At 37.6% G+C, this 24,393-nt stretch overlaps 1 protein-coding gene across 1 annotated transcript in view; it reads right to left on the minus strand.

Moving 5' to 3' along the window:
- Positions 1–212: 212 nt before the first annotated feature.
- Positions 213–24,393, minus strand: part of LOC123536202 (uncharacterized) — a 70,064-nt gene continuing 45,883 nt past the window's right edge. The window contains exons 6-9 of the mRNA XM_045319174.2: positions 20,081–20,294; positions 11,318–11,384; positions 8,533–8,651; positions 213–2,843 (exon numbers count right to left, since the gene is read on the minus strand). Of these exons, the coding sequence (XP_045175109.2) occupies positions 447–2,843; positions 8,533–8,651; positions 11,318–11,384; positions 20,081–20,294 (2,797 nt within the window). The 3' untranslated portion in view covers positions 213–446. The remainder of the gene's footprint in view (positions 2,844–8,532; positions 8,652–11,317; positions 11,385–20,080; positions 20,295–24,393) is intronic.

Genomic DNA, 24,393 nt, shown 5'->3' on the forward strand with positions numbered 1-24,393 from the left:
CCAACACCAACGCCGGTCTTTGAATAGTCAAGCTAAAAATATAGCTAAAATAAATATTTTTGAATTTTTAACACTGTGGTAGACACATCACTTGGCCTAAAGGAAATCGGGTAAAAGTGTTTTTGTGTAAGGCAGGCATAATTCTGTGGAAGTCTTACTTATCTGTATACAGTCCAAATGATCCGCAGTCTAAATGATCAAAGATACAATCACTAGCTTTTGACATTTACTTTCATTTTCTACAGCAAGAAAATTATTTGATACTGTATTTCTTGCTGAAAACTTACTGTCAGATACATCATGTTTACTTTAAAACTTGTCCTTAAATATATGATGATACACTTAATATATACAATACATCATTCCAAGTAAGATTTTCCTGAAAAAAAACAACAACAACAACAAACGCCATCACTACAGTGTAACAATTCTCAAGTAAATGTCCATTATTTCTCATCACTTAAACTCCTCTTGTTTCTTCTGTTGTGGTATTCTTTTTTATATCTCTTATGAGCCCTTTCCAGCCTATTTTTAAAATTTCTAAACTCAACCCATGTTAATTGGTCTTCATCATTGCTTGAAGAACTTCTTCCCACATGACTTTCATCACATGTGGCTTGTCCATCTTCAGAACTGTCACTTTTTTCACTCTTTACACTTTCATTTTCACTCTGATGTGTTGTACTTTCACTAAGTTTACACTTCACCTTATTGCATATTTCTAATTTATAAGAGCATGATGGTTCTTCACCGTCATTTCCAGCAACTCTACTGAAACTGTTCATTTTTTTCTGATTTTCATTTTCTTCAACAAATTCAGTTTCACTATCGGATATTCCACTGCCATTATCTAACTGTCTATGAACTACCTCTTCTGTGCTAAAACAAATATCTTTACTATCCGATGAACCATCTGCATCATCTTTACCAGAAGCACCTCCCATAACAGAAGAACTTTTACCATATGTGACAGTATGAGCTTGTGTATCATCAAATCTAGCACTTCCAACTTTTTTGTCATCAAACACCCCATCTCCATGTCCTTTACAAAGATAGTCATCTTCAGAATAACTACACTGATGTCTCTTTTCATTTGATGCTTGATCACTTCTAATTTTCCTAGAGTTCTCACATTCTTTCTTCATTACACTTTTGTTTTTATTCTCCCTAACACAGATTTCATATCTTTCTCTTTCTTCAGAATAGAATTCATATCGTCTTTCATCTATGTCCAATGTTGCATCAGAAGCAGATTTTACTCTACTTCTATGCTGAGATTTTCCTGATCCAATATCTATGTGACTATAATTTCTGCCATCATTTTTAAGCCTTTGGGAATATTTTTCATCTTCACTCTTTATAGCGCACTTTCCCTCTCCATGACCATTGTGATGATGTTTTCTGTCTTCAATAACTTGCCTGTGGGAGGGTTTTTTATGACATATATTTCCAACATGTTTATCAGTTTTACCACTATCCTCATACTTTTTCTCTCCATGAAGAAGTCTATTGAAATATACCTTACTATCACTTTTCACAGTCTTTCTTTCCTTACTTACACATTTGTTTTTAAATTCTGACGTGTGCAGATGCTGTTTTTCCGATTTCTTCATGTAGCCGCGTCTATGGCTTGACTTTGATTTGTGTTTACCTTTATAACTAAATGAATCACTTGACAGTTTTCCTTTATTTGCGCTGTTTCCTTCTTCAAATGAGTCTTTTCTAACTCCGACTGATGCACTAGTGGTCCCAGCTTTTTGAAGAAATGGACCAAGATCAGGACTAGCTCTAGATTTTAATTCTTCTTTAGAATCAGTTTCCAGCATTTCAGTTTTCATTTTGTTCCTCCTTGTAAACTTTTTGAAATGCACCTTCTCAAATTGTTCTCCTGTTTCGAATATAAAATTTGAAGACGAAGCTTCAAGTGTTTCAGAATTTAACTTCTTCTCATGGATTTCTAAATAATTACCACAAGAATCACTGTTCATAACACTTTTTCTTAAGTTCTTTAATCGCAGCAACTTATCCTGAGAGTGCTTGCTGCTATCTGAAGCTTTACTATCTTCTAAGTTTTTAACCTCTCTGACACAACTTTTATTACTGCCACCAATCACTATATTTAAACTTGAAACAGAAGAGTCATCAGACTCACTGTCATCAACATTTTCATCAGAATCACTTGCAAATATTTCAGCAAAAGGATATTTCGCTCTTCTTTTCATACTTTCTTTTAATTGTTCTTTCTTTCTCTTTATCAATGTAGTTAAACCTATGTGAGAAGAACTTTCTTCAATATCCTCAGACATGGATCTTTGACTTACATTTTCTGGATGTACATTCCGAACTTGTATACCATCTGAACCTGACGCTACTTCAGGACCATCACTTGTTTCTGCATAAACTCTTTCAGCATTTTCTAAAGCATGATTGAGTCTAGGAAATGCATCATTTCCTTCTGCAGCTTGTGATGCCATGACACTAGCAAATGCAACTGAAAATGGACTATATGCGGGATCATCATGTTCATTCTGACCAAGATCTGGGAAAGAATCATCAGAATCAATATCAGACTGTGACAGCTGAATAATACGGCTATACAAAGCTTCCTCATTGCTCGACATTGAGTCATCACTACTCCATCCATCAAGCTCCCGTTGGACCAGCGAATCAAAAAAAGCCATCATTCTAGGATCTTCTTCTGTTGATTCCTGACTGTAATCATGTGACATGACATTGCCATTCTGAAGAACTAGGTTGATATATTCCTCGTGAGTATACACTCTACGTTCTTGAAATGATCCCTCCTTTCTCTCTTTTTCAGGAAATTTGAAAGGACTCCATACCTGGTGTAAAATCAATATTAAGTTTAATCAATTTTATTGTTTTCAAAACAAGACAGCCCAGAAGGCCCTAACTTGCTCACCTAGTCTTAACCTTTCAACCTTATATATGTCATGACATACTGTATCATAAAAGGCAAAAATTTTGTATTCATCCAGAAGTATAATTATGACCCTAGCAAAAAGTACAAGCAGTCAAATGGAACCATTTGAACAAAATTTAATCAGGTCATGCAATGACCAATTTTGGCAATACTCCATTAAGTAGTTCATGAGAAATCTTTTTTTTTTCTTCTTAGCACTGGTGTATAAAAGTAAACACTGTAGAGGTCACAATTTTGACTTGATCTTAAAAATGTGGTCTGAATGTCTGCCTCTATAAAATTTCTGAAGACTTCAATAATGAGTCATCTGTGGTAAAAAACTACGTCAAATAATGAAAACAAGAGAGCTTTGGTGGTCCAGGCTTGCTCAGATGAGATTCACAGCTGGACTGAACAATTTTGATACAAGGTCACCCAAGCAACACTGCTGTCAATTTATTTTGAAAGTGAAACAGTGATTTCTGGGACATTCCATACTGTCTTACAAACAACCATATAGAGAAAACTTGCTCAGCACCTGGCAGCCATGTTTTCAGACAAATCACAATAACCTGAAGATATCTGGTAAACTTTCACCTAAGGAACATAACTGATGGCTGCCAGGTTTTTGTTTTAAAAAAACGCAGCAGTTTCACGAAATTTGGTATAGGGTCGCCCATGGAACATTGATGCGAAATTATCTGACAAACTTGAGAGATGACCTTACAAGGACAGTATAGACTAAGTTTTGGTGGTTCATCAGAAAAAGTCATTTAAAGGTTTTTTTCCATTTTAAGCTCTGTGACCCTAAAGGGGCTGTGTAATTTCATTGGAATAAACTTGAGAGAGGACCATTCAAGGATGCCATAAAACAGGTCTGGTGATACTATATCAAGCAGTTCATAAGAAGTTGTCTTAAGGTGTTGCAGCCCCTTAAAAGGGAACTTTGCCAGGATGCTGCAGGCCAAATTTGATTTTTTTCCCGGCAATTTCAAAAGACAAAATGTTATAATAAAATCTGTAAAAAGATCCTTTGGAAGCAAAGAATGCAAACAAGAAGAATTATACCAGACTTGGTTTGATTGAGTCTGTTCATGAGAGGTAATGAAATGTGCAACGCCTCTCACGCCCCTAGCACCGGCTTAGGCGAAACTCTATTACACATATATTGAATGGACTCCATAATCCCAAAGGTCCAGAAAATATAGCAACACTGAATCCAAGTATGGGGAGACTTTTACAGCCGCCTCACGGTACTTAAAGATAAACTCTGTAAAAAGATCCTTTGGAAGCAAAGAATGCAACCAAGAAGAATAATACCAGACTCGGTTTGACTGAGTCTGTTCATGAGAGGTAATGAAATGTGCAACACCTCTCACGCCCCCTAGCACCAGCTTAAGTGGAACTCTTTTACACATATGCTGAATGGACTCCATACAGGGAAAATTAGCCCCACATCCCGAGAGGCCATGTGTTTCAAACAAAACATGATTTGCATGACTTTGGTAGAGGGTCACTAAAGGAATATTGCCGTGGAATTTATTTGAGCCAGTGGTTTAAACCAAAAACAAGAGGGTCACTGACCCTAAAGCGCTCACCTGTGTACAAGGCTTCAAGTGTGTTTGTATAAGTACAGAGTTTGGTTTCTTCTATGTTAGCCTATATTATATACATGTCACACACACTTTTGAACCTAGGGCAATAATTTGAACAATTATGGTAGACATTACAAATCTGATATCGCACGCCAAATATCAAGGCTCTAGCTATTATTGATTCAGAGAAGAAAAATGACCACGCCCCCTGGCAGCCATGTTTTTTGACGAATCAGAATAATTTGAACAATCTTAGTAGAGGGTCACACAAGAACCATTTGTGCAAAATTATTTTAAAATCGGGCCAGCAGTTTCACATAAAAAAGATTTTTAAAGTTTCCACTATATACATATAGGGAAAAGTGACCACGCCCTCTGGCGGCCACATTTCTTGACAAATCAAAATAATTTGCAAAATCTTGGTAGAGGGTCACACAAGGACCATTTGCGTTAAATTATTCTAAAATCGGGCCAGCAGTTTCACACAAGAAGATTTTTAAAGTTTCCACTATATAAATATAGGGAAAAGTGACCACGCCCTCTGGTGGCCATATTTTTTGATGAATCAAAATAATTTGAACAATCTTGGTGGAGGGTCACACAAGGACCATTTTGTGTAAAATTATTCTAAAATCGGGCAAGCAGTTTCATTCAAGAAGACTTTTAAAGTTTCCACTATATACATATAGGGAGAAGTGACCACGCCCTCTGGCGGCCATGTTTTTTGACGAATCAGTAAAATTTGAATAATCTTGATAGAGGGTGATATAAGGACCATTTGTGTGAAATGATTTCAAAATCGGACTATTGGTTTAGAAGGAGACGTTGTTTGAAGTTTTTTTTATTTTTAGCTTTGGCAACCCCTATGTGCAACCAAGCGGAACTGTTTGAACAACTTTGGTAGAGGACCACCAAAGGAACATCATGGCCAAGTTTCATCAAAATCCAATCAGTGGTTTTGGAGGAGATGTCGTTTAAACACAAATGTTGATGACGGATGACTTGACGCATGGACGACGGACACAGCGTGATCACAATACCTCACCACGAGCACTTTGTGCTCAGGTGAGCTAAAAAAATAATCAAAATTTCCAATAAAGTTGAATAGGGAAAACAAGCCTCTCCCCTAGGTGGCCATGCTTTTTAACGAAACAGAATGATTTGAAGGAATATGTTAGACTACTACTGCAGGAACATTGCTGTGAAATTATTTTGAAACTGGGCCATTGAAGTTTGGTTGAAAATGGCTTGGTGATTAGGAGGAGATGAATGAATGAGTTGGGTTTTACGGCAAACTGACACAAAAAGGTCATATATCGCCGAGAGGAGGAGATGAATGAATGAGTTGGGTTTTACGGAGAACCGACACAAAAAGGTCATATATCACCGAGAGGAGGAGATGAATGAATGAATGAGTTGGGTTTTACGGCGAACTGACACAAAAAGGTCATATATCACCGAGAGGAGGAGATGAACTTTAAAGAAATTTGGGAAGATGGATGAACAGACAACAGATATCCTAAGATCCTAAATGCTCACCATGTGCACTTCCTGCTCAGATGAGCTCATACTTTTTCTCCTCAGAAATCACTTAGCCATAACTGGTGTTTCTGGAGAAATCTTAGCCATAACTGGTGTTTCTGGAGAAATCTCAGCCATAACTGGTGTTTCTGGAGAAATCTCAGCCATAACTGGTGTTTCTGGAGAAATCTCAGCCATACAGTCTAAGGAATCTTGGTCAGATACAGAAAATATCTGTGGTTTGCTGCCCAGCATGTTGTCTCATTATCACTGACAAGCTAACTGACCACTGTGAATTATGACCCAACACTGGAGACTGACTAGTATAATGTTGAACATCTTGGTAAACTGTAATCTAAAAATCTTTCTTTGTTTTTTTCTGGATCAAAACTTGAAACCCTTTGTCTGAAGAAAAATTAAAATGGTGATGTGCACGACTTCAGTCCAGATGCACATTTTACAATATCAGTGAACTTCCAAGCATGTCTAAAAAGCATAAAAACACAGCATTCATTAGAGCACCACACAAAAATGTCTCACACACAAGCAATCTCTGAATTAACCCCTAAGTCTATCAAATATTACGTAATTGATTATGGAAGTGCATGTTACACTGACACTACAGTTTATGTGCAAATATAGTAAATGTATCATTTATTGGACAAACTAGACAGAGGGAAGGGGAGTAGGGCATCAGACATAGGGCATAGTGTGTAGTTTGCCCCCACCTCCAACAAGTTTAGTGTTGATATGATGTAAGCTCAGGATTAAACTGCTTATACTAATTTCATGTGGATATATTTTATTTTATTATAAGTTTGAACCCATACTTCCAGACTCATATTTGTGTCCTCCCTGATCCCCATGATAATAGGACCCCCGCCCTCTTTGTTGATATGGCTTCTACGTGGGTATGTATGTAATTAACATATTACATATTTATACATGTACAAATTGTATACATGTAATTGTTAGGTTTTATTAATGTATTTTAGCTCGACTGCGAAGAAAGCTTGTAACTAAATTATTGTTCAAGCAAGGTCAAAAGTTCAAAAGGTACATAGTAAGAGTTAAAGCTTCAAAAGGTTCGAATTAAGACATACTTTTAATTATCATTGTTACTTATTTTTACTTTTTTGTTCTAAAAACATGAAAAGCCGTTTTTTTATTGTAAAAGCATAAAAATGTTTGAGGTCAGGATGTTTAAATTAATGTCGACCAGGAGACTCAAGAACACCAAATTCATTCTTGTCTGACATTATACATGTAATAAGACATTATAAGACATGTACATCCTTCTTATTATGGCTATTCAAATGTCAGGCTGTTCTGGATCCATGCTGGTCGCAAAGCCACTATGTTGGTTTTCTCATGGCGCGGCTCATATTTTGTTTCATTTTCATAAAATGTTACTAATTGTTAACAATATATATTTTGTTACAGAGACTCTACATATTATAATTAAAAACTATAACTATTTAGGGCCTTTGATTGTTAGCAATGTTTTACCTATATTTGACATTGAAAAAAACCCAAAAAAAAACTGAAATTAAAATATAACAGAATTTAGAATGATAATTTAAAATTATACTTTAATTTTGACACCCTTTTTTAAGCAGTAAAATCATTTATTATTAGCAATAACTGTATATACAAAAGCAATCTTCAAATAAAGAAACCTTGAGATAATTATTGCTAAACTGATGTATAAATTATGCCCATAGGTCTTTTTTAATATTGTTTAGTTTCTGCTGTGTGCTTGTAATTCTTATCAGCCCCACTCTATCCCTCAGATTGCTGACCACCAGCTAACTGTCACGGTATATTAGATCAAAGGGTCTGTAGAGTAATTATAACTGTATTCCTGCTGAGGTGTTACTGCTCAGAGCTGAGCAGTTTTTTGTCAAGATTCCTTAGACTGCATAACTGGTGTTTCTGGAGAAATCTTATCAACTATAAGATGTGTGATAAGAGTTTGGAGCCGTATATAATCTGTCAAGTTTTATGGTAACTGATAAGAAAAGTTGCCTCTAAAGTGTTTATGATACAAAATATGATAATTTTGACAATAATTCAAGGGCCAAAACTCTGGTGTTAATGGAAAAATCTTGCCCATGATCATATTCAACTGAGATGTTATGGCTATTATGTGTTCTCTGTATGTTAACATTTAAATTTTCTATTTACTCAGTAACAATAATAAAATGAATATCACTTTATAAGTGTAAATAAGCATGTCATAAAATGATAATTAGATATGCATAACGAAATATGCACTAGTTCTTTATTGGATAATATTGCGCTCTTAAGGTAGTGCAATATCTCCACCACAAAACCCATGCACATTCCTCTATACAAAGCTAATACCGAATAATCAATAACTTGGAGCATTAAGTGCTCGGGCACTTTCTGCTCATATGAAGACAACAAGAGCAAAGCGGGCAAATATATAACTGTTAGTTTCCTTAAATTTAAGAAAAATTCATTTAATACCTTGATTATTTTCTCAACACCCGATGAGATAATCAGATGGTTGGCTGGATTAAATCTAACTTGATTCACAATGGAACGATGACCCTTCAATACCATATGGGCACTGTTAATATATGACCCTGAAAATGAAGAAACCACATATTAATACTGCTGAAAATGTTTTACACCCAAATGGAAAATATAATCATTTTTCACTTGGAGATAATTTAAGTTAGAGTTAAAGAGAGTGGATATTTGACAAACATATTAATTACATCTTTTTACTTTGCTTTTTTCCCCAAAGGTCTCATAAAGATATCAGATAAGATAATATGAACATTACTATTTTTTGTTTAGGCTACTCTATTTTTTTCAGCAGAGAATTATCAAAAGGCTGAGAGGCCTCATAGTCATTTTGCTGCTTGTTTTTAGCCTATACCCGAGTACTAGATAGAGCTTTAACAATTGATGCATGACCATTGTCCCCAATGTCTTTTTTGAAGACTATTTCCTAAACTGCCAAGTTAATTTCAACAAAACTATACTAGCATGTTCCTTGGGTGGTCTTGTCACATTCCTTAAAATCTAAGTCATCTATGAAGAATTCTATGTCACAACGAAAAATTCAAAAACCATCTTCTCAGATATTGTAGGCCCAATTTCAAAATTAATTTTGTAACAACGTTCGTTAGGTCACTATCTATCAAATTTCTTCGAGCCATGGTGATTTGTTAAAACAAGAGAGCCATGATGGCCCTAGACTGCTCACCTGAGTCTCAGAGCTCAAACATGTTTCTGTGGAGCTATAGTGATGATTTAACAATTTTATTAGAGGAAAGACTGTGAAATTACTCTGAAACCAAACAGTTTCAAACAAGATAATTTTCAACAAGAGCTGTCTCCATAGGATGACACATGCCCCCGATGGCACTTTGAATGAATAGTTATGGCCTATGTTAGAGTTTAGGACCTTTGACCTACAGACCTGGGTCTTGCACGCGACACGTCGTCTTACTGTGGTACACATTCATGCCTAATAATTTTAAAATCCATGCATGAATGACAAAGATATGGACCGGACACGCCCATCAATGCACTATCATGAAATATGACCTTTAATGTCTAAGTGTGACCTTGACCTTTGAGCTACGGACCTGGGTCTTGCGCGCGACACGTTGTCTTACCGTGGTACACATTCATGCCAAGTTATTTGAAAATCCATCCATGGATGACAAAGATATGGACCGGACACGAATGCACTATCATGAAAAATGACCTTTAACGTCTAAGTGTGACCGTGACCTTTGAGCTACGGACCTGGGTCTTGTGCGTGACACGTCGTCTTACTGTGGTACACATTCATGCCAAGTTATTTGAAAATCCATCCATCGATGACAAAGATATGGACCGGACACGAAAATTGCGGACAAATTGACAGACCAACAGACTGATGGTTCAAAAACTATATGCCTCCCTTTGGGGGCATAAAAAGTCCTCTATATACTTAAAAGCCCAGCAGATAGTTTGTAGTATTCAGGACAGCCTTCATCCAAGGAAATTATAAGAAACTTCACAGGAGGGCACTTGGGTAGAAACACCAACCTTCCATAAGCCAGCTGGATGGCTTCCTCACATGAAGAATTCAACACCCAGAGCAAGGCTTGATCCAAAACTGGTGAACAGCAAGTGATTTGAAATCTGCAACCTTAACCACTCAGCCACTGAGGCCTCAACATGATTTTCAAGTTCTCACTATAAACATTTATGGAAGTGACGACATCCTCTTGTGGTTATTCTTTTAAATGAATTTAAATAACCTAAACTAGAAGGTGTTTTTGTCACAAAAACGTATGTCTCCACCTATGTTTACCTTTAGCTCTGGCAGCCATTTTGTGCAGCGAAGCAATATGCACAACTAGGCTTGGTACTTATCACTCCTGTGAAGTTTCGCTGAAATCTGTCCAGCACTTTGACCTGTGAAAGCTGGACAAGATTTTTCTTTTTTTAGCTCTGGTGGCCATTTTGAGCAGCGAAGTGGAACGTGTTGGCGACATGCACAATTAGGGTTAATACTGATCACTCCTGTGAAGTTTAGTCAAAATCCAGCTGGCAGTTTGACCTGTGAAAGCCAGACAAGATTTTTCTATTTTTAGCTCTGGCGGCCATTCTGTGCAGGGAAGTGGTACGTGCCGGTGATATGCACACCTAGGCTTGGTACTGATCACTCCTGTGAAGTTTCGTCGAAATCTGGTCAGCAGTTTGACCTGTGAAAGCCGGACAAGGTTAATGCATACAGACGAAATGACAGACTGTGAAGGCAAAAACAATGTCTCCCCCATGCATGGGGCAGACATAATAATCTAATGGTAAAAGGTCGGCAAAGGAACATTTCTGTGAATTATTATTAAATCTGGCTAACTGTGTCTGAAAAAATGAGATTTTAAGTTTAACTTTTCTATTACCACGGTAACCAGTATTCCGCATGGCATGGATTTCTTTGAAAATATTTAGTAGAAGACCATCCTAGGACCATCCATGGTAAGTTTCAGGTGGGATATCAATTGAAGAAGTGTGGACAGACAGACAATGCCAAGACAGACTGACAGGTGGCTGAATTAAGGTCAGTGAGTGATCACAAAATAGCCCACCTAGAGCACTTTGTGCTCAGGTGAACTAAGAAGTTAATGTTAGACAAAGCACAATTACAACAGCTCACAAGTCCTATGACCCCTCAGCTATCTCATAGAATTGATAAAAAAATAACATGTTATTGTTAATGGTGTGCAGTCTCAAACTATGGACTTACTTTCAGAAAGATCATCTGGTAGAGCCCACATGTACAAATTAAACTCATCCGATCCAGATAGCACATACTGGAAGAAAACAACAACATATCAGATAACATGGCAGAATAAGAGTGCCAGAATGTCACAATATACGCCCGTCATAGCAAATTTTATTACACTAGCACCTGTATTTGCAAATGGAATTTTAATTCTGTGGTTGTGTAGTAATTATTGTAATTCTTTTGTTTTTCTAGGTCCATAAAAAAAACCATTACCAGGTAGAGATACCTTAAAATACACCTAAAATTTGAAAGTAACACCTATATTGCACCACAGAAAAGTGGTCTTGGTTTTTCCCTACGGTCAATATAGGCCTAACTATAGTAAAGGAACCAGCGAGCGAGCCATCTGATCTAGTCGCGTAATGGCAGACAGGTTTTTGAACAATTGGCATGGCCAGAGAGGTCTAAAGCTGGTGTCTGTTTAAATTTCATTGTGGGTGTATACTTTCTGACATTTTGGAAGAAAAAATGGGAAAGGAGGTTGTATCTGGTGAAGTGAAACTCAGTTTTAGTACGAGTAGTATTTTCAGGTCACAGCAGTGTGATTTTGATGTGATTTTACAGTTTGCAAATGTGACAAGAGAAATCTCTCTTAGAAGATACATGACCCCTACTTTTCTCCTCATTTTATTTCAGTTTCATCATAACTCTTTAAAATGAAGTAAGGGTTTGTTCTCTAAAATGGGTCTAGTTATGTTTGGTAGCTTATTAACAAGAGGACCATGATGGTCCTGAATCGCTCACCTCTTCCCACATGATCCAGTTTTGAGTATGACGTCGTTTTTTCTATTATTTGACATAGTGACCTAGTTTTTGAGCTCATGTGACCCAGTTTTGAACTTGACCTAGATATTATCAAGATAAAAATTCTGACCAATTTTCATGAAGATCCATTGAAAAATATGGTCTCTAGAGAGGTCACAAGGTTTTTCTATTATTTGACCTTTGACCTAGTTTTTTAAGGCACGTGACCCTTCAAACTTGATCTAGATATCATCAAGGTGAACATTCTGACCAATTTTCATGAAGATCCATTCAAGGGTATGGCCTCTAAAGAGGTCACAAGGTTTCTCTATTTCAAGACCTACTGACCTAGATTTTGATTGCAGTTTACCCAGTTTCAAACTTGACCTAGATATCATCAAGATAAACATTCAGACCAACTTTCATACAGATCCCATGAAAAATATGGCCTCTAGAGAGGTTACAACTTTTTTCATTATTTGACCTACTGACCTACTTTTTGACGGCACGTGGCCCACTTTCGATCTTGACCTAGATATCATCAAGATGAACATTCTGACCAATTTTTATGGAGATGCATTGAAAAATATGGCCTTTAGAGAGGTCACAAGCTTTTTCTATTATTTGACCTACTGACCTAGTTTTTGATGGCACGTGACCCATTTTCGAACTTGACCTAGATATCATCAAGATGAACATTCAGACCAACTTTCATACAGATCCCATGGAAAATATGGCCTCTAGAGAGGTCACAAGGTTTTTCTATTATCTGACCTACTGACCTAGTTTTTGATGGCACATGACCCACTTTCGAACTTGATTTAGCTATCATCAAGGTGAACATTCTGACCAATTTTCATGAAGATTTCATGAAAAATATGGCCTCTAGAGAGGTCACAAGGTTTTTCTATTTTTAGACCTACTGACCTAGTTTTTGACCGCACGTGACCCAGTTTCAAACTTGACCTAGATATCATCAAGGTGAACGTTCTGACCAATTTTCATGAAGATCTTGTGAAATATATGGCCTCTAGAAAGGTCACAAGGTTTTTCTATTTTTAGACCTACTGACCTAGTTTTTGACTGCACGTGACCCAGTTCCGAACCTGACCTAGATATCATCAAGATGAACATTCAGACCAACTTCCATACAGATCCCATGAAAAATATGGCCTTTAGAGAGGTCACAAGGTTTTTCTATTATTTGACCTACTGACCTAGTTTTTGAAGGCACGTGACCCAGTTTCGAACTTGACCTAGATATCATCAAGGTGAACGTTCTGACCAATTTTCATGAAGATTTCATGAAATATATGGCCTCTAGAGAGGTCACAAGGTTTTTCTATTTTTAGACCTACTGACCTAGTTTTTGACCGCACGTGACCCAGTTTCGAACTAGACCTAGATATCATCAAGATGAACATTCAGACCAACTTTCATACAGTTCCATTGAAAAATATGGCCTTTAGAGAGGTCACAAGGTTTTTCTATTATTTGACCTACTGACCTAGTTTTTTACGGCACGTGACCCATTTTCGAACTTGACCTAGATATCATCAAGGTGAACATTCTGACCAATTTTCATGAAGATCCATTGAAAATTATGGCCTCTAGAGAGGTCACAAGGTTTTACTATTTTTAGACCTTCTGACCTAGTTTTTGAAGGCATGTGACCCAGTTTCGAACTTGACCTAGAATTTACCAAGATGAACATTCTGACCCATTTTCATAAAGATCCCATGAAAAATGTGACCTCTAGAGATGTCACAAGGAAAAGTTTACACACGCACGCATGGACGGACGACGGACGCTGCGCGATCACAAAAGGTCACCTTGTCATTTCATGACAGGTGAGCTAAAAATGTCAGTTTTATATATAATATACAGGGCAGGGCTCCGGAAATTTTGATAACTCAATCGGTCCGAAACGAAAATCCTGACATCGGCGCTACCCCACCCACTGCATTCCCAATATTACATATTTTGTAAAACGTGATAGAGTAAAGATATAATCATGTAATGCATTAAAACTGAGTTACCGGTCACCGCGTGTTTCCATACAACGAAGACAGTTAGTCAGTGTTACGTGTGATTGTTACTTTGTTTAAATTTCGATTTTTTTCCGAGAAAATACTTGTAAGGATAAAATTACCGAGGCATTGACACCGTGTGCGTAACTAGTCTAAAAGCCAACGCACGTGACCGGTACCATATACACGGCAGATACTTTGTGATGTTTCCTCATTCTTTGACGGAATTCTATAAAATACAATTACATGACACATATTCTCTGCTAAACAGTCTCGGTATTTTAAGAATACTCTGCCGCAGACCGAATGTGTACGTTATATGAACGCTGAGATCGAATTTCCCGCAGGTCACGCGTGTTGGCCACGGATATTTCATTTCACTTATGTTGTACTTCAATAAGCAGCTACATTTTAAAAGTTATATGTTCTCTTCTGATGTAAACAAAATTTCATTTTGAAATGTTTTTTAAAAGACCGATTTGATAAACAGCACCACTCCGGTTTTCTTTATCATTCGTGTTTGCCAGTCCATTTTTTTTTCTTTTTCTTTTTTGCACCGTCGGGTTGCAAAGACGATTTTCTGCACTTGTTTCAACTGGAGCCCCAACAAATGAATCTTGTAATTTTTTCAAATCAAGTAATTATAAAAAATATTTTGATTGGTTTTCCGTGTGATGTCTCATTAAATCAAAGACCTATAATGTACAATTATAGCTCTTTGATTAAATGCAGTGAGCATTTGTTTTTTACCATGATGAAACATAGCCTTTTGAAATAAACCATCCGTCGGATTTTAAATAAAAGAAGTGGATCCAAGTCGAAATGATTTGGATCCAGTCAGACATATTTGGAAACCAGTCAAAAATGTCTAATACATTGCAGTCGGCTGTCTGCAAACATTAAAGGATGTGCCGCGCTAGAACTGATTGCGTCACGTGCTAATTACGAACCGATTATCAAAGTGACAGTCAGACTGTTTGACACGTTTATTGATTATCTGAGGGTACAACCAACAATTTCCTGCTTGGCAGTAGATGGTGTATTGAGATATCAGACAAAAATTTATACTTTTCTCCATTTTTACGGGACCGATTTTTTTTGTTTTTTCACTTTATGAATCGGTCTGAAAAGTAAAAAATCGGTCCAAAACCGACAAACCGGCAAATTTCCGAAGCCCTGATACAGGGAATACTATTTATGCTAACAAGAGCTCCGCCAAGCGGGGCAATATACGCCCGAAGGGTTACATCAGAGGATAGGAGCAAAATTTAAAGAACTTGACTGTTGAGGCTCAAAGGACAGGAACAACAAAGGGAAGAAATGTTTAAAAAAATTCTAAGTCCACAAAAAAATCTTTACCAGGTAAGGTATGTCAAAATACACCTAAAAATTGGAGGTACCATCCATGTTGTACCACAGAAAAGTGGTCTCGGTTTTTCCCTAAGGCCAATAATAAACAAGAGCTGTCTCCATAGGATGACACATGCCCCCAACGGCACTTTGAATGAATAGTTATGGCCGATGTTAGAGTTTAGGACCTTTGACCTACAGACCTGGGTCTTGCACTGTGGTACACATTCATGCCCAATAATTTTAAAATCCATGCATGAATGACAAAGATATGGACCGGACACGCCCATCAATGCACTATCATGAAATATGACATTTAATGTCTAAGTGTGACCTTGACCTTTGAGCTACGGACCTGGGTCTTGCGCGTGACACGTCGTCTACTGTGGTACACATTCATGCCAAGTTATTTGAAAACCCATCCATGGATGACAAAGATATGGACCAGACACGAATGCACTATCATGAAAAATGACCTTTAACGTCTAAGTGTGACCTTGACCTTCGAGCTACGGACCTGGGTCTTGCGCACGACACGTCGTCTTACTGTGGTACACATTCATGCCAAGTTATTTGAAAATCCATCCATCGATGACAAAGATATAGACCGGACACGAAAATTGAAGACAGACTGACAGACGGTTCAAAAACTATCTGCCTCCTTTCGGGGGCATAAAAAAGTTTCAAAATAAGCTATTTATAATAACATAAAAGGGAAGTAATTTAAAAAAAAATTATTGTAAGTGAACAAAAAAGGAATCTGCCAAATAAAAAGATGAGCACTGTAATGCAGAGCTATATACACAATGCCCCTGTGACCTTGACCTTGAAGCAAGTCATCCAAAACATGGGCCCTGCAAGTCGTCTGGGTGTGGTGAACATTTGTGCCAAGTTTCTTTGAAATCCTTCAAGCAGTTCAAGAGTTACAAAGCGGACACAAAACAAACTGATATGACCTTTTACCCCTAAGTGTGACCTTGACCTTGAAGTGAGTCAACCGAAACATGCGCTCTGCATGTTGTTTCAGTGTGGCGAACATTTGTGCCAAGTTTCTTTGAAATCCTTCAAGCAGTTCAAGAGTTACAAAGTGGACACGAAACAAACTGATATGACCTTTGACACCGATGTGTGACCCTGACCTTGAAGCGAGACATCCAAAACATGTGCTCTGCATGTCGTCTCGGTGTAGTGAACATTTGTGTCAAGTTTCTTTGAAATCCTTCAAGGGGTTCAAGAGTTACAAAGCGGACACGAAATTGCTAATGGACAGACGGACGGAACCAAGAGTATAACATAAAACGTCCCTTCGGGCGTATAAAAAAGTTATATAAGTTATTTATAGTAACAACTAAGGGAAGTTTATCTTAAGGAAAAAAAACAACATAGGCAGACATGTTAGATAATTTTTCTTGCCTATCGCCGTTCAAAATAGATCATGGAGACAAATAAATTTGGGCATTTCCTGACATTATTTATATGTTTATGATGTCATAATAGTGCCAGTGCTATGCGACATCACCTAAGTGCATGTTATTTTAGACAAGGTTTTTTCCCTAGGGAAGGACAGGAATATCTATTCATGGCGCATGCTCGGACAAATGTGTACTTTTTCCGCTAGGTAGGCAAGAAAGCGTGATCACAATAGCTCACCATGAGCATTGCTCAAGGGAGCTAAAAAGTTATTTAAAGTTTTTTCTATATTTTACTGTGACGCCTCGAAAATGCATAGCCATTAGAACAAACAAGTTGTTTAAGGCTTTTTCTAATTTAAGCACTGGTGTCTCCTAAAAGGGGCCAAGCGGAACCATTACACCAGTACCATAGACCAGTTTAATGAAGATCCAGCAATAGTTCATAAGAAGAAGTCATTTAATAAAGGTTCCACTTCAAAGGGGTGTTCACTGAAAATTTACTAACTGAATAGCAAACAGTGCAAACTATGATCAGCCTGCATGGAAATCACTTGCTGCCAGCAGGCTAAAGGTTAACTGAATAGCAAACAGTGCAGACTACGATCAGCCTGCATGGAAATCACTTGCTGCCAGCATGCTAAAGGTTAAATTTACTTCTATTTTTAGCTCTAGTGGCCTCTAAAAGGGGCCAAGTACCCCCATTTGAAAAGAAGTTTAGGGAATACTTTCTTATGATGCTCTAGACCAAGTTTAAGGAAGATCCATAATGTGGTACATGAGAAGAAGTTGATTCAAAGTATTTCTAATTTTAGCACTTTGGCCCCAAAATGTTCCAAGTGACCCCATGTGAACAAAATTGAAAGAGGCCATTATAAAGACACTTAAGATTAATTCTGATGAATATCAATCATGAGGTTCATGAATGTTCATGAAAAATGCCCTTGCCTGTGATCATGAATAACCAAGGTTTTACATGCGACACACCATCACATTATTCTAAACATTTGGCTGAAGCTGTGAATTGAATTCCCTTAATTATTATGATTGAGACCAAGGTATTTCAAGGTATTTCTATGTTTAGTTCCAGTAGCCCCTGAGAGTGGCCAAGCACCTCCATGTAAACAAGAGCTCTTAGAACATGAAATGCCCTCCTTGATGCATTCAGTAATTGCACAAGGAACAGAAATTATTTGGTCACTGTACACAAAAGTTCTACTATTCTGGGTCAATGTGACCTTGACCTTTGACCTACTAATCTCAAAATCAATAGGGGTCATCTCCTGGTCATGATCAACCTCCCTCTTAAGTTTCTTAATCCTAAGCCCAAGCATTCTCAAGTTATTGTCCTGAAACAGCTTAACTGTTCTGGGTCACTTTGACCCTGACCTTTGACCTACTGACCTCAAAATCAATAGGGGTCATCTGCTGGTCCTCCCTATCAAGTTTCGTGATCCTAAGCCCAAGCATTCTCAAGTTATCATCCGGAAATTGTTTAATTGTTTTCGGGTCACTGTGACCTTGACTTTTGACCTACTGACCTCAAAATCAATAGGGGTCATCTGCTGGTCATGACCAACCTCCCTTTCAAGTTTCATGATCCTAGGCGCAAGCATTCTTGAGTTATCATCCAGAAACTGTTTAACTGTTACCTTGACCTTTGACCTAATGGCCTCAAAATCAATACGGGTCATCTGCTTGTCATGATCAACCTGCTTATCAACTTTCATAATCCTAGGCCCAAGCAATCTTGAGTTATCACCCGGAAACCGTTCAACTGTTCCAGGTCACTGTGACCTTGACCTTTGATCGACTGACCTCAAAATCAATAGGGGTCATCTGCTGGTCATGACCAACCTCCCTATCAACTTTCATGATCCTAGGCTCAAGCGTTCTTGAGTTATCATTCAGAAATCAATTGGTCTACATACCAACAGACCAACCAACCTACCGACCGGCATCTGCAAAACAAAATACCCCTCCTTCTTCGAAGGGGGGCATAATAAAATTCACAGAAGAACTTACAATGACGCTACAGACAAAATCTGATGAAAATCATGAGAAATTCATGAGAAGCAGTTATTTAACCTTTAGCCTGCTGACAAGTGATTCTGCCTTTGCGACCAATGCAGATCTTGGTCTGCACTGTTCATTATTCATTTAGTAAATTTTCAGTGAACATCCCTTCCAATAATAAATGGTACTGCCCAAACTGAATGACAGACCAATCCATTTTAGAAATTTAGCAAGCTAAGGGTTAAATGTACTTCTATTTTTAGCTCTAGCGGCCCCTTAAAGGGGCTGAGTGTTCCCATTTGCACAATGGGAGGGAACATTATAATGATACTACAGACCAGTTTTGATGGAGATGTCGTTTAAAGATGTTTTCTATTTTCAGCTCTAATGGCTCAATGAAGAGGCTTAGCAAATCATTGAACAAACTTGCAAGAAGACCTTACCAGGATGTTACAGACCACTTTTGTAGTAATTCTGACCAGTAATTTCTAAGAAGATATCTATGTTATAATTGTGGACACCAGGCAATGGACACTGCGTCATCCACTTTTATTAGCTCACGTGAACCAAGAATAAGAATGTACATGAAAACTGCCAGGGTTCAATTTTGGGGTCACTCTGTTAAAGGTCAAGGTCACAGGGGCCTGAACATTGATAACCATTTCCGATCAGTAACTTGAGAACCTCTTGATCCAGAATGTTGAAACTTCATAGGATGATTGAACATGCAGAATAGATGACCCCTATCGATTTTGGGGTCACTCTGTTAAAGGTCAAGGTCACAGGAGCTTGAACATGGAAAACAAATTCCGATCAATAACTTGAGAACCACCTGACCCAGAATGTTGAAACTTCATAGGATGATTGGTCATATAGTGTATTGCCTTTGATCCTGATATTCAAGGTTTGGACCCAACTTTTGGCACATGACGCACCTTCATATTATGCCTTACCATGATGTGATTTCATTTCATTCCCTGTCATATTTCAGAAGTTATGGCCAATACACTGAATGCTATATAAGAAGTAAATGAAAACTGTAAGTGTCCTAGCCCGCAATCTTGGAGGTACTGGTCTGACTCTTCCATAACAAACCTCATTATACTTAACACTTGTGTGAACAGATTAATCAAAAGTCAACCAGCTGGGCAGCATGTCTCTCTATAACCTACCTGATCATTATCACCAGCAAAGCAGATGCTCTTCATAGTGCAGGAATTATAGTATCCTCTGTGATCAAACTCGCATACAGGCTCGTGACTGGCAATGTTGTAGAGGACAGGTGGAAGACGGCGCCGTAAGGCAATAATGTGGTCCCCACGTTGATTGAATTTTACACTCATACAGCTCTGCTGGACCAAACTGCCACCATATCTCAACAAACAGCTGTCAATGATAAAACTGTTTGGTAAACAAGAGCTGTTATCTGACTGCATTACTCAGGTATTCAATAAACAAGATTGTGTTACTGTCACTTTACTTCCATAATATTATGTTACTTGTAGACAATGAAAGACTAGATAAACTTTTGTATTACCTTGGGATGATGGTGTGGTTTATGGAGAGGTATGGGTAATACTAGATGCCCATGGGCAGCATGTCAGGCCCCAAAGCTGTCAAAAGGACTGATTGCAGGAAACATTTCTGTCAAGTTATTTAAGAACATCTCCGTAAATGGCTAAGTTGCAGCCTAGACAAGAGAAACTGCATCAACTTTTGACCTTTGACCCTAAAGTGTGACCTTGACCTTTTTAAGTACTTATGCCTGACAGACTGTCTCACTGAGGCAAGCAATTTTGCCAAGTTATTTAAGAAACCATCAATCTGTGGCTAACAAGGACAAGGAAAACTGCATCAAGACCTTTGACCTCTAAGTATGACCATGACCTTTGAGGTAGGGATCTGGGAGTTGCACACTACACTCTGTCCCATTGAGGGAACATTTATTATTATTATAATTCATAAACATAAACCAGATTTATATCTATAGCGCCCTTTTCATGATAAACACATTCAAAGGCGCTTTACAGCAACTGCAGCCACACAGGGCGTGAAATCATCCTCTATTACTATGCCAAAGAAGAGGGTCATTGACCCTAAAGTGCTCACCTGTGTATAAGGCTTTAAGTGTGTTTGTATAATGTAATGGTACAAGTATTGATAGGTTTCTTCTATGTTAGCCGTCACACACATTCTTTAACCTAGGGCAATAGTTAGACAGTACAACTCTGATATCATACACCAAAAATCAAGGCTCTAGCTATTATTGATTCAGAGAAGAAGATTTTCAATGTTTCTTATATTTTTGACCTTAGGGCAATAATTTGGTCAATTATGGCAGAGTTAAATAGAAAAAGATTTTTAAAGTGTGACAGCTGAAAACCTATTTTTAACCAAAAAGACCCATATGTTGGTTTAAAAATATTTTATTAGCAAGATAGTTTACAAAATACATATACAATCAACAAAATTCACAAAAACGCTTAGGACAGGATCGAAAGCCTAAGGCTTATATAGATCTTTTCTTGTAAACTGTAGACCCATATGTTCAATGAACCAGAACCATTTGAACAATTTTGAAAGAGATGTACCCAGAGATCGTTTGTGTAAAGTTTCATCAAAATCCATTCAGTGGTTTTGGAGGAGATATTGTTTAAAGAAATTGTTGATGAAGTGACCACGCCCTCTGGCGGACATGTTTTTTAACAAATCGGAATAATTTAAATAATATTGGTAGAGGGTCACATAAGGACCATTTGTGCAAAATTATTTTAAAATCGGGCCAGCAGTTTCACATAAGAAGATTTTTAAAATTTCCACTATATACATATAGGGAAAAGTGACCACGCCCCCTGGCAGCCATGTTTATTGATGAATCGGAATAATTTGCAAAATAAGGACCATTTGTGTAAAATTATTTTGAAATTGGGCCAGCAGTTTCACACAAGATTTTTAAAGTTTCCACTATATATATATATATATATATATAGTGAAAAGTGGCCACACCCTCTGGCGGCCATATTTTTGACGAATCAAAATTTGAACAATCTTGGTACAGGGTCATACAAGGACCATTTGTGTGAAATTATTTTAAAATTGGACCAGAAGTTTCACCCCCTGGCGGCCATTTCTTTTTACGCATCAGTATAATTTTAAAAATCTTGGTTGAGGGTGACAGAAGGACCATTTGTGTAAAATTATTTCAAAATCGGACAATTGATTTAGGAGGAGATGTCATTTGAAGATTTGTCTATTTTTAGCTCTGATGGCCCCTTTGTGCAACTAAGCGGAACTGTTTGAACAACTTTGAAAGAGGACCACTCAAGGGACATCCAGGCCAAGTTTCATCAAAATCCATTCAGTGTCGTTTAAACATAATTGTTGACGACTGATGACTTGACGCACAAACGGACGGATGACAGACACAGCGTGATCACAATACCTCACCATGAGCACTTTGTGCTCTGGTGAGCTAATAAAACAAGAGCACCGCCTTGCGGGTGCTGACGCTCATCTGATTTTTTTTGTGTAATAGAAATATTGTCCTACCCATGATTTTCTAAGTCTAAAAAGGGCCATCATTCTTGCAAAAAGCAGGATAGAGTTATGTTTCTTGATGTTCAGTGTCCACTTATGATGGTGAAAAACTGTTGCAAGTTTTAAAGCAATAGCTTTGATAGTTTATGAGAAAAGTTGACTTAAACATAATACTCAACCAAGAAAATGATTTTCTAAGTCCAAAAGGGGCAATAATTATTGCAAAAAGCAGGATGGAGTTATGTTGCTTGCTGTACAGGGTCAGCTTATGATGGTCAACAAGTGTTGCAAGTTTTAAAGCAATAGCTTTGATAGTTTAAGAGAAAAAGTTGACCTAAACATAAAACTTAACCAAGAAATCTGATATTTTCTAAGTCCAAAGGGGGACATAAATCTTGCAAAAAGCAGGATGGAGTTATGTTTCTTGCTGTACAGGGTCAACTTATGATGGTGAACAAGTGTTGCAAGTTTTAAAGCAATAGCTTTGATAGTTTAGGATAAAAGCTGACCTAAACATAAAACTTAACCAAGAAAACTGATTTTCTAAGTCCAAAAGGGCAATAATCTTGCAAAAGCAAGATGGAGTTATGTTTCTTGATGTACAGGGTCTGCTTATGATGGTGAACAAGTATTTTAAGTTTCAAAGCAATAGCTTTGATAGTTTAGGAGAAAAGTTGACCTAAACATAAAACTTAACCAAGAAATCTGATATTTTCTAAGTACAAAAGGGGCCATAAATCTTGCAAAAAGCAAGATGGAGTTATGTTTCTTGCTGTACAGGGTCAGCTTATGATGGTGAACAAGTATTCCAAGTTTCAAAGCAATAGCTTTGATAGTTTAGGAGAAAAGCTGACCTAAACATAAAACTTAACCAGGCAACGCCGACGCCGACGCCGACGCCGACAACCGCTCAAGTGATGACAATAACTCATCATTTTTTTTCAAAAAATCAGATGAGCTAAAAAGATTCCTATATGCATGGCAAAGTTACAGCTCGAACAAGCTCTAAAACGACCTTTGACCCCCAAGTGTGACCTTCACCTTTGAGATAGGGACCCGAAGCTTGCACACATCACTTCGTCTCATACAGGTGAACATTTAAGCCAAAGAAAAAAAACAAAACTGCTCCATACTTAACAAAGTTATGGCCTGGACAAGCTCTAAAATGACCTTTGACCCTAACTGTGACCTTGACCTTTGAGATTGGAACCTGGGGTTTGCACATGACACTCAGTCTCACTGAGTTAAACATTTGTGCCAAATATTATGTTTTGGAGAAGATTTTCTAAATTCTATATAGCAATACTGGGAAAACTAGCCCCATCCTCTAGTGGTCACCTTTTTAAGGAAACAGAATGATATGAAGGAATTTGGTAGAGGATCACCAAAGGAACATTGCTGTGAAATTATTTCAAATTAAAGAGAAGATTTTCAAAGTTTCCTTAAAGTCATACAAAGAAAACTAACTCCAGCAATAGGCTACAGCTTGAAGGAAATTGGTACAAGGTAAACGATAGAACGCTGCTATCAAATTATATTAACACGTGGTCCAAATGGATATTAGTCACTCACCTGAGGAGGACAGCAACCTTTAGACCTTACTTCTGAGCAAATTTGGTGAACATCCATTAAGCAATTCAATAAAAGTTTTTTAAAGGCTGTTCTAATTTTTGCTGTTTCAGCCCCTAAATAGTGCCAAGTGAAAAATTTGAAAGATGACCATGTAAGGAATCGAACCCTGACTGCCAGTGTAATAAAGAAGTTTCCCACAGTCATTACCAATAGGGCTATGGAAGATTTACTGGTCATTGCACGTTAAATATAGATATTTATAATCGAAGCAGTTTACCTTGAGAGTTTTTCGATTTTCATTGTAAAAAGTAGTAAAAACAACTAATTCTCATGTGTTTCTGTAACATACTGTGAAATCATTATTATTCGTGGGGAA

The sequence above is a fragment of the Mercenaria mercenaria genome, chromosome 1, assembly GCF_021730395.1.
Source record: "Mercenaria mercenaria strain notata chromosome 1, MADL_Memer_1, whole genome shotgun sequence".
Taxonomy (NCBI): Eukaryota; Metazoa; Mollusca; class Bivalvia; order Venerida; family Veneridae; genus Mercenaria; species Mercenaria mercenaria.